The sequence below is a fragment of the Labrus bergylta genome, chromosome 11, assembly GCF_963930695.1.
Source record: "Labrus bergylta chromosome 11, fLabBer1.1, whole genome shotgun sequence".
Taxonomy (NCBI): Eukaryota; Metazoa; Chordata; class Actinopteri; order Labriformes; family Labridae; genus Labrus; species Labrus bergylta.
The window spans coordinates 24,058,903-24,072,023 of record NC_089205.1 but is presented as its reverse complement, the minus strand read 5'-3'; the positions used below and the strand labels follow the sequence as shown (position 1 = coordinate 24,072,023).

Here is a 13,121-nt window from a genome sequence, read left to right as displayed (position 1 = left end):
AAACAAAGAAATATATCAGCAATGGAAGCCGTTTAAAAACATGTCCTTGAATTACAAGAAGATTCCGAGAATTTAGAGGCAACACTGCCGCTTAGATCTTTGCCAAAAATGTGCTGAGTGGGGTATAAAAGAGTTGTCGTGGGCAGAGCTGGGTAGGAGGGCTGGGCACAAGGAGGGAGGGACGGAGGGAGAGGGGGAGAACATGCCACAGAAAGGGGGAGGATTGAAGGAGAGATTTAGTGTTGGGACAGACACATGGTGGTTGGGGGTAGATGGAAAGAGAAAGGGGAAAGAAGGAGCTGAGGATCTGAGCTCAAACTGCGAGCTGCGTTCAGAGAAGAGGGCAGGAATGTGGCTCAGTGTGGGAATGAAGATGCTCCGACATGCTGAGAGACAATTTTAAGTCTTAAGGGATATTTGAAGCACTCCGGCTGAATGATGAAAATATCCCGTAAGTACAAATTAGTTTGTGACTGGATGTAAACTGTAAGATAACATAGAAAGGCCTGAGTCTCTTTGATGATTAGGATATTTTTTTAATAGAGAATAATCCTTAAAGAATGAATCGGATGTTTTATTGTTTATGAAAGTGTATGAAAGGAAGAGGATTATCATAGTCACAAAGCTCCACTCTCAGACAAATGCATCTCAGGGCAATCAAAGCTCATCATAAAGCCCTGGAAAGTTTTCAGCCACATGTGGTCGGCTGTAAATATTTTTGTGAAAGAGAAGAATGTGAACGAGCCTTTTAAAACTGTCATCCTTTTGGCAGCGTTTGTGTCTGCTCTGCCCGATCACTGTCCAAGTGTGCCATGTCGTTCCCTGCAGCTCTTTGAAAACATGTCATATCTCAGCGATGAATTGCATAACCCCTGTTCGTGATAGTGAATGTTGCATAAAGTCAATTGTAAAGGGAGGAGTTGCCTTTAGCGGTACTTTGACAGTCTGGGCTTTTGTGTCACAGACAAACGGGGTCTCATCTCGTTGTGAAACTGTAATTTTATACTGTACACAGTTTTAAAGCTTGCGGAGAGCAAACACAAGTTCTCATTCATTGGCACCATGCCCGCCCAGCCTTTTATCCACAGGAGATTTCCTTAGAAAGAGGATGAGAGGACAGAATGTCTCGGTATCGAGTTACTGGATGCCAAACAGAGAGGAATTCCCAGCTCAGGTTACGTGCTCTCAGGGGTCCAACCTGCGGCTGTGGGACACAAGAGGACCAGGCAGCGCTCGTACTGAGGAGCTGAATAATACTGGCCTGATATTATCCACCTGGGAAGGAAGGTCAGTGGAACAGAAAGCCTTCAGCTCCTGGTGATACAGGTGGGAACAGAGCAGGGCGGAGCAGCAGACACATGTTGACTCCTCTGCTGCTAAAGGGGGAAAACAGTAGGCTGCTTTTGTCATCCAAGGACGCGGGGAGCTGTTAATATTTATTCAGTTGCTGGTCAGACCAAAGTCACTTTTCATTGATTTCTGGGTGACACACATGTGAAGCAGCACAGGTGAGTCCCATGAGCAACTGTTTTTTCGAGAAGTGGGTGATAGCAGTATCTCTTTGCAAGGTTACAGTGGCAGTAATTACACAGTATTGTGTGGTGAATGAGTCCGCTTCAATGAGTCTATGTCTGTGCAGTGTGACAGACATAGACCCAACGAGGAGCTGAGACCTCAGATGTGTGATGGGAGAGCTGGTGTGTTACCCATGGGTGCAGATTACGTGTAGCCCTACATGGATGTGATATGTTTGTGCTGATGAAATTCGTGACAGTCGGATAGATCTCAGGCGTGTGGAGAGAAGAGTTTAATTAGCTGTGTGGTTTGAAGAAAGACTGAAGCTGGTAAGAATGTTTTCACGCTATATTTAAAGTTTGAGCTTAGTGTTTATTATTTTAAATGATTTATATTGTAAAGGATTACATTTTCTAATAACCAAATAATGGAGCTTCATCGTGAAAAGCTGTGTGGATGAAAAGTGATTTGTTCATGCTGCAGCATAGCCTGATAACATTTTTGAAATAGGATTCTGATGTCTGATGTCTAGACCTGCAATAACATTTTTTATAGTTAACAAGTTACTGATTACTTTTTAGATTATTCATTACATTGTTCACATTTCAAAATAATCTGAAAAATGAAAAAGAAAACAGTCTACCAAAGCCTCAAGTGGAATTTTTAATAACTTATGTTCAACCATCAGTTGATTGTGGAAACCAGCAGATATTTACATTTCGACTGAATGGAGTTAGAAAGAGTAACACAGATATTTAAAATTAGTTAACGTAATTTAAAGTAAATCTGGTAAAAGTCTCAGTTCTTCCTTGTTACAATAAAGTGAAGAAAACTGTCTCCATATTGATTTAAAAAGTACTAAAAAATACTGATGTAAAGATTTAAGAAGGTGTTGTGTTTTCAGGCCGCTTCCTTGCCCCCCTGCTTTAGAGTCACATTTGATCAAACATGTTTATGTATTTTCTCTCTGAGCACAGAGCAAACTGTGTATGTAGCACTGGTGCGTCAGAGAGTGCGTCTCACTCAGGCGGTAAATGACACCAAACTCTATTAGCATTAATGGAAAGGTGCCAACGGTCTGTTTCCTCTCCTTGTCATCAGCCGCTCTGAAGGCTGCAGAGGGACCTGCATGTGATCCCGTCTGCTGGAGGCTTTTGTTTATCAAGAAGTGGATGTGATAGTTTGTTTTGTCTGAAATGTATTTTAATGCGATCTATAGCTTTTTATTATTCTTTAAATTGTTGTTTTGGTGTTTTTATTCATGATAGTACCTCTGGCTCTGTGTGGTGAAGTGTGTTTCTGTCTTTACTTATTTTACCTTCTTTAAAGTCCTCAGTTTGATCTTTTATCACACACATTTCACTTACGTCAAACAGAAAGTTATATAAGATCCCATGTTGTTTCACTTGAGTGAGCTGGGATACATCCAACCAGACAGCTCGACCCCTCAGGTCATCACAGCCGTGTCATCTCCAACATATCAGACAGACTTTCAGAAGTTTTAGAATAACCAAAGTCTGTCAGTCATACAGGGGATTTCTTGGCTGCTTCTGTTGATGCTCCAGTGATTATGTCAAATTAAAACTGACCTCATGTGATGGAGTTTCACTTTTAATCTCTCGTTTTAAAAACAAAACATGTCTTGTGTTTTCTCTTGCAGAGATCGAGGCGAAAGAGGCGTGCGACTGGCTGCGGGCAGCAGGATTTCCCCAGTATGCTCAGCTTTTTGAAGGTAATAAAAGCACTCTTTCACCTCCTACACATATATTTCACAAGGGGAGGAAATGTTGTTTGGATAAAAGACAGAGATGAATGAGGTAGCACACTAATCGAAGGACTTTGTAATAAACTCAAAAAGACATGTTTTAGCGTAACTGGCTCATCTGACTTTTGTTTTTTCAAAGAGGATGAGTAGAATAATGCAACACAGTGTCATCTGGTCTTTTAACCAGTGTACACAAAACCATGCATTCACAGGCTGCACACAGTGAGCCTCATTTACACAACTGTCCTCAGGAAGCCTCGGAGCAAGGGCTCCAGACGGATCCCCAGACACCGCAAAACTGAGCGGAACATCAGCCGCTTTTAAAGTCTAATCTTTTCCAAGCTACAGTTACTTTATAAACATGTCTTCTATGCTTAAAGACTGAAGTCATGGGAAGAAATGGGTTTTATCAGAGCTTAAAGTAGCTCAACCCCCTCAGATCTTTGTGCAGAGGCCAGACTTTTGATGTGCTTTGGTGCAGTACATTTGTTTGCTGACAGTTTGTAGATTGTTGTAACAGAGCTCAAGCTAATGTGCACTGATAACGGCTGTAGGCGCACAAAGCAGATAAGTCGAGTTTTCCCTCCTGATGCTAGGCATTACGTATTAGAAATGACATTAATGATGCAATCTGTTATTTCGATGTAATCTGGATTCAAAGCCTGCAGTGTACCCGAGTGTCTGCACAACAGGCAGAGCCTTGTTGAGTTTTTTTTTCTGTAGCTGCTTCTGCTTTTCATAAAAAGTTAATGACTTCTCATGAATGTGGAGGAATGTCAGATTCAGAAGGTCTGGATTCAGTCTCTGAAGTTACATAAGAGGGGGGCCCATACCCAGAGCAAGACGTAATGCCTGCACAAGCCTGAGCGCTGCTATTTGGGCAAATTCTGACTCTTCTCATTAGCATCACATACAAAACAAGTTTTGGTGGTCTCCAAGACCTCAATGTACTGCTGGAAAGAATGTGGTTTCCAGATCTTTCTCTCCGTTTATCCCATTCATGAACACTGCAACATCAGATCTATTTTCAACACTGCCATTTTCTCTCATTTAAATGTGTTTTCTTTTTTTTCCTTCAGATTCCCAGTTCCCCATTGACATTTCTCCAGTGAAAAGAGATCATGACTTTCTGGACAAAGATCTCGTGGAACCTCTGTGCAGGTATTCAAACATGGGTCATCCATGACTCAGATGAGTCAATGCCACAAATAGAATGCAGAACTATTCAACAAACCCTAAATATAAACGGTTGTCACATCTTTGGATTGCAAGAAAAAACTTTTTTTTTTGTCAGGACTGAATCCACTGATGTAAACCCTTCTACCCACATTACTGAGTGATACTGCATTTGACTTTTTTCCAAGTTTGCCTCAAAGAATTAAGAACATAAAACTCACACTAAGCCAACAACTGGTGGCTCCATACCACTCCCTTGTAGGGCCAGACAGCTCGTGTACTTTTTTTCAAGCGCAGATGAAAACAGCGCTTTAGTTATCCCAGTAACCACAGCAACCGTCCCGCAAGAGAAGCAAAAGGAGCGTGAGGGTTGCCTCGCACAGCTCAACATACTGCGAACTCTAAACAACTCGAAAGCGACTCATCTGAATTCCAAACTAGCCACGGGATAAATAGAAGACAATTGGAAACAGTTCCACATCCAACGTGACTTTGCCCATACATCCCAGCGTCTCTATGGCAACATAAGGTTGGTTTTGTCGTCAGTTACGCAATTACAGTCTAGTGTGCAGAAGTAACTGCCTCCCTACACACCATGGGTGCTTTGACAGCGCTGGAATTGAAGGATATTTCATGTATGTGAATGCTGTCTCTCTCTGATCCCAGGCTGAGCAGGCTCCTATTTTAAAACCCACATTCAAAGCTCTTTAGGCCTGTGGAATAAAAGGCCCCCAAGTTTCAAATCCTCTCCTCACTCAGGTCCCACTATCTACGGCAACAATCATGAGAACTCTTTGTTTGGTTAACCCCTGTCATCAACAGCACCCGGTCGGATAGTTACAACCTCCGTGTGAGCCCGTTAACTGTGGCAGAACAATAAAGTCAATCTGTAAAAAGACTGTGAGCAGTATGAGGAGCTGTTAAAGCGTCTTATTATCACACCACAAAGGAGTGCCATTGAGCTGCAGTGCACTTTGTCATGCCGTCATCTTTTCCCCTGCACTATTGTTGGTTCATGTGAGGTTATTTGTGCTGTTACTTTAAATATTCCAGTTTGCACACCCATGAAACCTCTAATCACTGAGCACATGTTCCAAGACTGTATGGTGGATGACAAATATTGAAAATGTTCAATAGTTCTTTCATGAGTATTTCAAATTAAACTGCTGAAAACAACCTTTAATGCCACGAACACTTCAACACAGCGCTAAAAGAAAGAGAAGAGAGCAGGCATAAATTACTGTTGTATATCAGGTTTGGGATACTGTTCCAGGGACAAACTGAATTTCCCTCTGGGCCTGGTTGTACATCCCGACCTGAAGCTGATTCACTTATTGCTCAAATAGCATAAACAGAACAGGATGTATTTCTGGAGTAGTCATTAGAAAACAATTGTAATTTGTTCAGAACAGTTTTCATCCTCTGGACATTATTTTCTTTCAGGCGACTCAACACCTTGAACAAGTGTGCCTCTATGAAACTTGACGTGAACCTTCCGAAGAAGAAAGTAAGTGTCAGCTCTGGATTACATGCTTCATCGTCAAACTAAAAGCTTTTGTGGGTGTTTGACTTTGAAGGTGAATAATTGGACAACAAGCATGACTCTAAGCTTGAATAAGGTTAAAATACTGGTGATTAAGTGTGTACCTTTTTTCTAGTGAAGAGTTAATGGATAAGTGGGTGTCAAGGTTTTCTCTCTGTGAATAGACTGTTTTGAAATATAACCCTGTGTTACATACAGTACCTCTTAAGGTTTGTTGTCTTTTTGTTCACCTCTAAAAGCTTTACTTCTCAACTTGAATATCGCTTTGTCATTTGAAAAGTGTAAGAAGTACAAGAGGAACATTAATCCCGCTGTAGAAAGTGATGTTTTCTTACAAAGACTGCCTGAAGTTATGCATATCCTTCCTGCACTGACACACATACACTCTGGTTTCATCCCTCTACCCCAGATTCTGTGATATTTGAGATTAGACTATTGTCGTATTCATGTTGTTGAGTAGGACAGCTTTTTATCTGTTCCCACTTTGGAATGCAGCCTGCTGGCTCATATTAATGATTTTTCCTGTTTGGTCTATTTATGGAAAAGTCTTCAAGTCAAAGGAATCATTTGTCTGGTGTTATATCACTGTTGGCTAGGTTGTATAATGTTTTTAATTCAGCGCAGATCCCTTAGCTATTTCCTACGTTTCCTCTTTGAGTGTTCCTTAAAGCATAGATGACATGATGCTACACAGGATTTACCTCGGAAGCCAGAGGATTTTTTGATTTTCATTTTTTACAGAAACAAAAGCGCCTGAATTCTTTTTTGAGAAAGGGGGGAAGGTTTGAAACATTTGTCAATCCCTTATTCTGTTTCCACAATTCATTGATATGAATGCATGATTCATGGACAGTTATTAAGGTCTTATTTGACAGACCTATAAATAGAAACATTCATTTCAACAAGGAGACTTAAAATAGCTAATTAAATCATGTGGGCTGGAGTTAATGGTATAACATAATCTCTCTTTCCTCAGAGTGAAGACTCTGATGAAGAAGACTTGTTTGCTATCAGCGACAAATGGACATTTGAGTGGAGCAGCCGGCGCTGGTCCAGATTGCAAGATATTGACTGTCTGCTGGAAAGCCAGGGAGAGGGTCATCCTTCCAGGGACGACGTTCCTCTTAGAACCACCACCAGCAGCGAGAGCGTTCTGACTGACCTCAGTGAGCCGGAGGTCTCTTCTCTGCACAGCGAGAGCAGCGGCGGCAGCGGTCACAGGGGCCTCAGCGCAGAGGACTCTGACTGCTCCAACCGCACCTGCTCAGATTCCGCTGCAATGCCAGACTCTACTTCCCTCACAATGCCTCACATCCCCAAAGAGATCTCTCACTTCGGCTCTATAACTGACAAACACGGCAAGACAGGCCGAACCCGTGCCAAAGACTTCCTGAAGCGTATGGATACTCTGCGTTCCAGGGGAACTGTGGGAAGAGGCCGTAAGACGATAGTGATCAGTGCTCCAGTTCTGCAGGAGGAGGCCCAGGCACTGAAGACGCTGCGATGTGTGGAGATAATAAATGGAGAAGTAGAGGCTTCGGAAACACCGTCCAACAAAGTTGTTCCATCCCAGTCCAGCAGTGAGGGCAGCAGCCATTCAAGCGGCAGTGCTGTCAGCACACCCAGCCTGAAGGAGCGTAAGCCTCACCGAGCCGACTACAAGCGCAGTGGCATGTATTTGGAGGACGTCGACATCTTCTCAGGCAACCAAGTGAATAAAGTTGCAGAACAAAACCGCAGGAATGAATTCTGCTCCCATGAAGACCTGGTGGTCCACATTCCCAAAGACCACAAGCCAGGAACCTTCCCCAAAGCACTGTCCATAGAGAGCCTGTCCCCCACCAACGGGGCTTCTATCAACTGGCACACAGGCAGCATGCACCTGGAATCCCCACCACTCATTTCATGCAGGAAGGAATCTAGACCTGTCACCCAGTGCTGCTCCAGAGGCAGCCGCATCAGCGTGTATGATAATGTTCCTGGCTCCCATCTGTATGCCAGCACAGGAGACCTGATAGACCTGGAGAAAGAGGACCTGTTCCCCCACCTGGACGATATCCTGCTGCATGTCAATGGCTTACAGCAGATTGTGGACCACTGGTCTCAGAACGTGTTGCCTGTCGCAGACGGATTAGCGCAGGTGGACAGAGAGGGGAGAGAGGACACAGTAGGCCTCCAGTCTTCAAGCCAGATCACATTGGACTTTGAGGGAAATTCTGTCACAGGAAGTCAGACCACACCAAGTTACGGGGATGGAGATAGAGTTTCGTTAGCTGAGACGGAATCTACGCCGCTCAGGGAGAGGAGGGACTCAGGAGTAGGCGCTTCACTCACAAGACCCAATCGGTAAGACACATGGAACTGTAATGAAAGTCCCAAATATTTTTCAATTACTATAGTTAAAGGCACAAGTGAACTAAGACAAAAAAAATATGTTTAAATGTCTTTTTATTTATTTTGACAGGTTACGATGGCCCAGCTTTCAGATATCTAATCGCATAAGTCACTCAGTAGCATCCCTGCAGATCACCAACCAGTCAGCAGGCCAGCTCAGTTTGTTGCAGAAGTTTTCTCTTCTGCGCCTAACTGCGATTATGGAGAAGTACTCCATGTCTAACAAACATGGCTGGACTTGGTAAGTCTCATTTAACTTAACGGATCCACTCTGTCATTAATTACATCTCTTAAAATGTAAACTTACAACTACAATGTATCTAGATTTCCTTTTGGCTCAACCCCTTAAAGTACTGTATCACCTTAAAGCTCCTTTGGGAAGATTTTGTCAGGTTATGAAACAGACTGAAATTAAGATTGTTAATTATATTTAACATATTAAATGTGAATGCATATTTTTTATCTTTCAACATCATAAACCCTGTGTATAGACTCTTAGCATGTCATCAAATATGTTTCTGTCTCTCATAGGTCAGTGCCAAAGTTCATGAAGAGAATGAAGGTACCAGACTATAAGGATAAGAACGTGTTTGGAGTGCCTCTCATCGTGCATGTGCAACGTTCTGGACAACCTTTGCCGCTTGGCCTGCAGCAGGCGCTACGCTACCTGAGGAGCCAGTGTCTTGACCAGGTCAGCCACAGTACACACACTCTTAGGTTACAGGTTACATGGCTTATCTAATGTGAATACTGTGGTGTAAAGTTTCAGATTTCACTTACACAGGTTGTAGGGAAATACAATAGTAGAAAAGTAACAATGCAGTGAGAGGGACCTCTGTACAATGTAGTTACATGTTGCTTTCATCCTCCAGGCTAACCTAAAGATTTCTCTTTTATGTATAGGTGGGTCTGTTTCGTAAGTCAGGGGTGAAGTCTCGGATTCAAGCTCTCAGGCAAATGAATGAGAACTCTCCAGACAATGTGAACTATGAGGACCAGTCTGCGTATGATGTGGCCGACATGGTGAAGCAGTTCTTCAGAGATCTACCTGAGCCTCTGCTCACGAGCAAACTGGGAGAGACTTTTCTTCACATCTACCAATGTAAGGACTTTTTCTTTGGCGTTAACCTTGTTGTGTCGACAGATTTTTATCTCTATTTGGAATCACTGTTAAACTGCACCTGAACCCTAAGCAAAGGGCATATGGCTGGAGTGAGAATGAAATTTCAAATCCAGTAAATGACCTTGGATGGTTCATTCTCTCTTCTATCAGTCTGTCTGTTAAACAGAAATAACAGGAATCCTTTCTCTCAAACTTGCAGATGTGCCAAAGGACCAAAGGTTACAAGCCGTCCAGGCAGCCATCATGTTGATGTCAGATGAAAACAGAGAGGTGCTGCAGACTCTGCTCTGTTTCCTCAGCGATGTCACTTCCTCTGTGGAGGAGAACCAGATGACACCCATGAACATTGCTGTTTGCCTGGCTCCGTCACTCTTTCATCTCAACATACTCAAGAAAGACAATCTCTCACCCAGGTACTTTTTTTTTTTTAAGTCTTCTAGTTTCCTGCCACTCTGTGTTATTAACACATCTAATAAATGACACATGCATGGATCCTATTAACTCCTGCATGATTATCTTCACCTATGACTCCATAAAGATAGACATAAAATAGGTTAAAGAGTTTGCTCAGCCCTCAGGGGTACAGTAGATTGCTCTCTTTCTGAGCCAGTTTTTAAAGGGCATCGCACTCTTTTTTTTTAAAGCTCAATGTTTTATGAGGTCATGCTGTGTACAAACAAACCATAGCGCTCTAATTTACCGTGTTGAAATTGTTGCTCAAGAGATCAAAGGGGTTTCCTGCAGAGCGGAGGAAGGGTTTATATACTGTGTTCCAGAGGGACATTGACTTAGTGACACGACTGGCCTAATAAGTCTTCTCTCCCCAGGGCCATGCAGAAGAAGTATGCCACTGGCAGGCCGGACCAGAAGGACCTGAATGAAAACTTAGCAGCGACTCAAGGCCTTGCTCATATGATCATAGAATGCAACCGTCTCTTTGAGGTGAGAGAAGAACCTGTTGTTGAAATGATGCAATAATGTCAAGCCTGGTTGCAATCCACAGGAATGCCTTTACGTATGATGCCTTGATTCTTACCACATGCTTTTGTACACCCATTAGATCCCTCATGAGATGGTTACTCAGTCGCGTAATTCATATGTGGAGGCTGACTTGCATGCACCAACAATCGTCGAGCTGTGCAAGCAGCTGGAAGATGATGATGGAACGTACCAAACTCATATGGAGGGGAGGCTTCAGAACCTGCTCAAAGAGGCCCGGGAAAAGTCGAAGTACTGGGTGTCCTGCAGCAGTTCTGACAACACAGAGCTCTACTATAAGAAGGTTAGTGTTCCTACTTTGAAATTGTTTCAAATAAACTGTGATAGTATATCAGAATATTCCCAATGTCAATGAGTTATCAAAAAAAAAGAGCACAAAATGCTTTATACTTCAGGCATGGATGTAACATTCTGATCTTCAAGTTAATAAGAAGGTTTGTGTCGATGTGTCTCCTCCAGGTGGGAGATGGGAACCCTTTGAGACGTTGGAGAGTCTCCGTGGAGGTGGAAGCGCCACCATCTGTGGTGTTGAACCGTGTGCTGAGAGAGCGCCACCTGTGGGACGTGGACCTGCTCCAGTGGAAAGTCTGTGAGACACTGGACAAGCACACAGAGGTGTTCCAGTATGTCCTGAATCGCATGCCTCCTCATCCTAGCAGGGACTTTGTAGTGATCAGGTAAGATTATAAAATGGTTATTAAAAAAAATAATGTTTTGGAAGGGGCCATTGTCCATACTCAATCTATTTCGGTTTCTTTAAGGTCATGGAGAACAGACTTGCCAAAAGGTGCCTGCTCCCTGGTCTCTGTGTCTATAGAGCATGAGGACTGTCCCTCTGTTGGAGGGGTACGCGCAATAGTCCTGGAGTCCAACTACCTGCTGGAGCCCTGTGGCTCAGGAAAGTCCAGACTTACTCACATCTGCAGAGTGGACTTGAAGTAAGACCTGTTAGCATTTTCTCAGCATCTCTTATTACAATGCTTTTTTACCACACATAAATCAATTCCTTTTTTATGTGCGACTTACCTTTTACTTTGAACTATTCATTTGAAGCTCCTTGTTCTTGCTTAAATGCTCTTTTGACTTAATATACTGTTTTGATTTCAGGGGAAGGACTCCAGATTGGTACAACAAAGCCTTTGGTCATCTTTGTGCGGCAGAAGCTGCCCGAATTCGTAACTCCTTCCAGCCTTTAATCACTGATGGCCCGGAGACCAAAATCTGAAACTTTGTCTGCTCAGCGATGAGATCAAGATTGAGCCTTTGAGTCATTGCTAACAGCAGACATAATGCATTGACAGAGCCCCAGAACTAAAGCACAGTTTCTATCAGCCCTAAAAAAAAATAATTGGAGCTCCTCTGTACTTGCACAATGACAAGAGGACATCTTATAGGTGCTGAGCATAAATACTCAATGGGAAATTAATCATCCTGCCAATGTCCACAGAGTTAGGATTTGATGTACCTTCATGTTGCTAAACCTCTCTGTAATAATTATTGTTATCTTTAATAATATTATATTACTGTTACTTTAATCTACAATGTCTAGGACATTCAAGCTCTTAAATGCTTCTGGGAAGCATGTTTATGTTATTCTCTTCAGATTTAAGCTATAATTATGATACAGACTCAAGTGTCTTTGTAAATATGTGAGTGAATATACTGTACATGCAAACACAATGTAAATATTGTATATATGTAAAGGGTTAAATAGTGAATATGTTAATATCCTATATATTGATTTTGTCAGTGTCAACCTTCCTGTAATACACGTGGTACACAAGTGTAAGCTGGTTTTACTTTGCTTCAGTATTGCCATTTCTTAATGGGTGTAATTTTATTCAACTTTGACCTCCTATGGTTGTAAAATGAATGACTTAAGGTTTGACTCGATCATACCTGCTTAAGGGTACTGGATTGTGAAGTCAAGGACAAAACACATCCTTTTTTAATAAAACTATCAAAAACAAGGTTTCATTCACTGATTCTTATTCATGCTGTCACATTAAAGAGACTTATCAAGTAAGAAGGGGTCTAAATATATGTTTTGGACAATGAATATGAAACTCTTTAGCAGCCTCTGTGCAAGTAATAGCATACCACAATCAAATTCTGCAATTCATTTAGAAGACGCTTTTATCCAGCAAGACGAACATCAGAGAACACAAGCAAGGATCTAGAGAGGAGTACCCAAATATCGTCATCAACAGCTGTTATTGAGAAGCATCAAAACCATCCTAAATACCATCATCTTCATCATCAATATCATCAAATATTATCGACTATGCTTCTCATAAGCATTTACTTTTACTGTCATTGATGATATTTCTCTTTGATCTGGGATGAGAGCGACCTCTACTGGCCATATGGAGTAAATACTTGACTGCAGGCAGTGAATAAGAATGAGATTTATACGGACACTTTATCTGAGCTTTTCACTTATTTATGATGTTAACATTGTCGTGTTAATTGCAGGGGAGGGGGTGGGGTGGGAAGTCTTTGTCATGTTTGCCCACTAGATGGGCAACCAACCAACATAAATGTAAAGGATCATTCATTATAACCAGTACAGAATCATGGCAGGCTTTACTGAAACAAGTGTTACA

At 42.3% G+C, this 13,121-nt stretch overlaps 1 protein-coding gene across 4 annotated transcripts in view; it reads left to right on the top strand.

Annotated features, from left to right (window-relative positions):
* The window catches only part of stard13b (StAR related lipid transfer domain containing 13b), a 62,966-nt gene extending 50,481 nt beyond the window's left edge, over positions 1-12,485 (top strand). For 3 of the 4 annotated variants that reach the window (XM_020634862.3, XM_020634864.3, XM_020634863.3), the window contains 13 exons: positions 3,176-3,247; positions 4,360-4,441; positions 5,900-5,963; positions 6,976-8,345; positions 8,464-8,634; positions 8,925-9,084; positions 9,297-9,495; positions 9,716-9,929; positions 10,344-10,458; positions 10,577-10,798; positions 10,975-11,192; positions 11,277-11,453; positions 11,623-12,485. In XM_020634862.3, coding sequence (XP_020490518.2) covers positions 3,176-3,247; positions 4,360-4,441; positions 5,900-5,963; positions 6,976-8,345; positions 8,464-8,634; positions 8,925-9,084; positions 9,297-9,495; positions 9,716-9,929; positions 10,344-10,458; positions 10,577-10,798; positions 10,975-11,192; positions 11,277-11,453; positions 11,623-11,740 — 3,182 coding nt within the window. In that variant the 3' untranslated portion in view covers positions 11,741-12,485. Of the gene's footprint in view, positions 1-256; positions 452-3,175; positions 3,248-4,359; positions 4,442-5,899; positions 5,964-6,975; positions 8,346-8,463; positions 8,635-8,924; positions 9,085-9,296; positions 9,496-9,715; positions 9,930-10,343; positions 10,459-10,576; positions 10,799-10,974; positions 11,193-11,276; positions 11,454-11,622 lie in introns of those variants that run through there. The other variant, XM_020634865.3, reaches the window with a different exon arrangement.
* Positions 12,486-13,121: the final 636 nt, after the last annotated feature.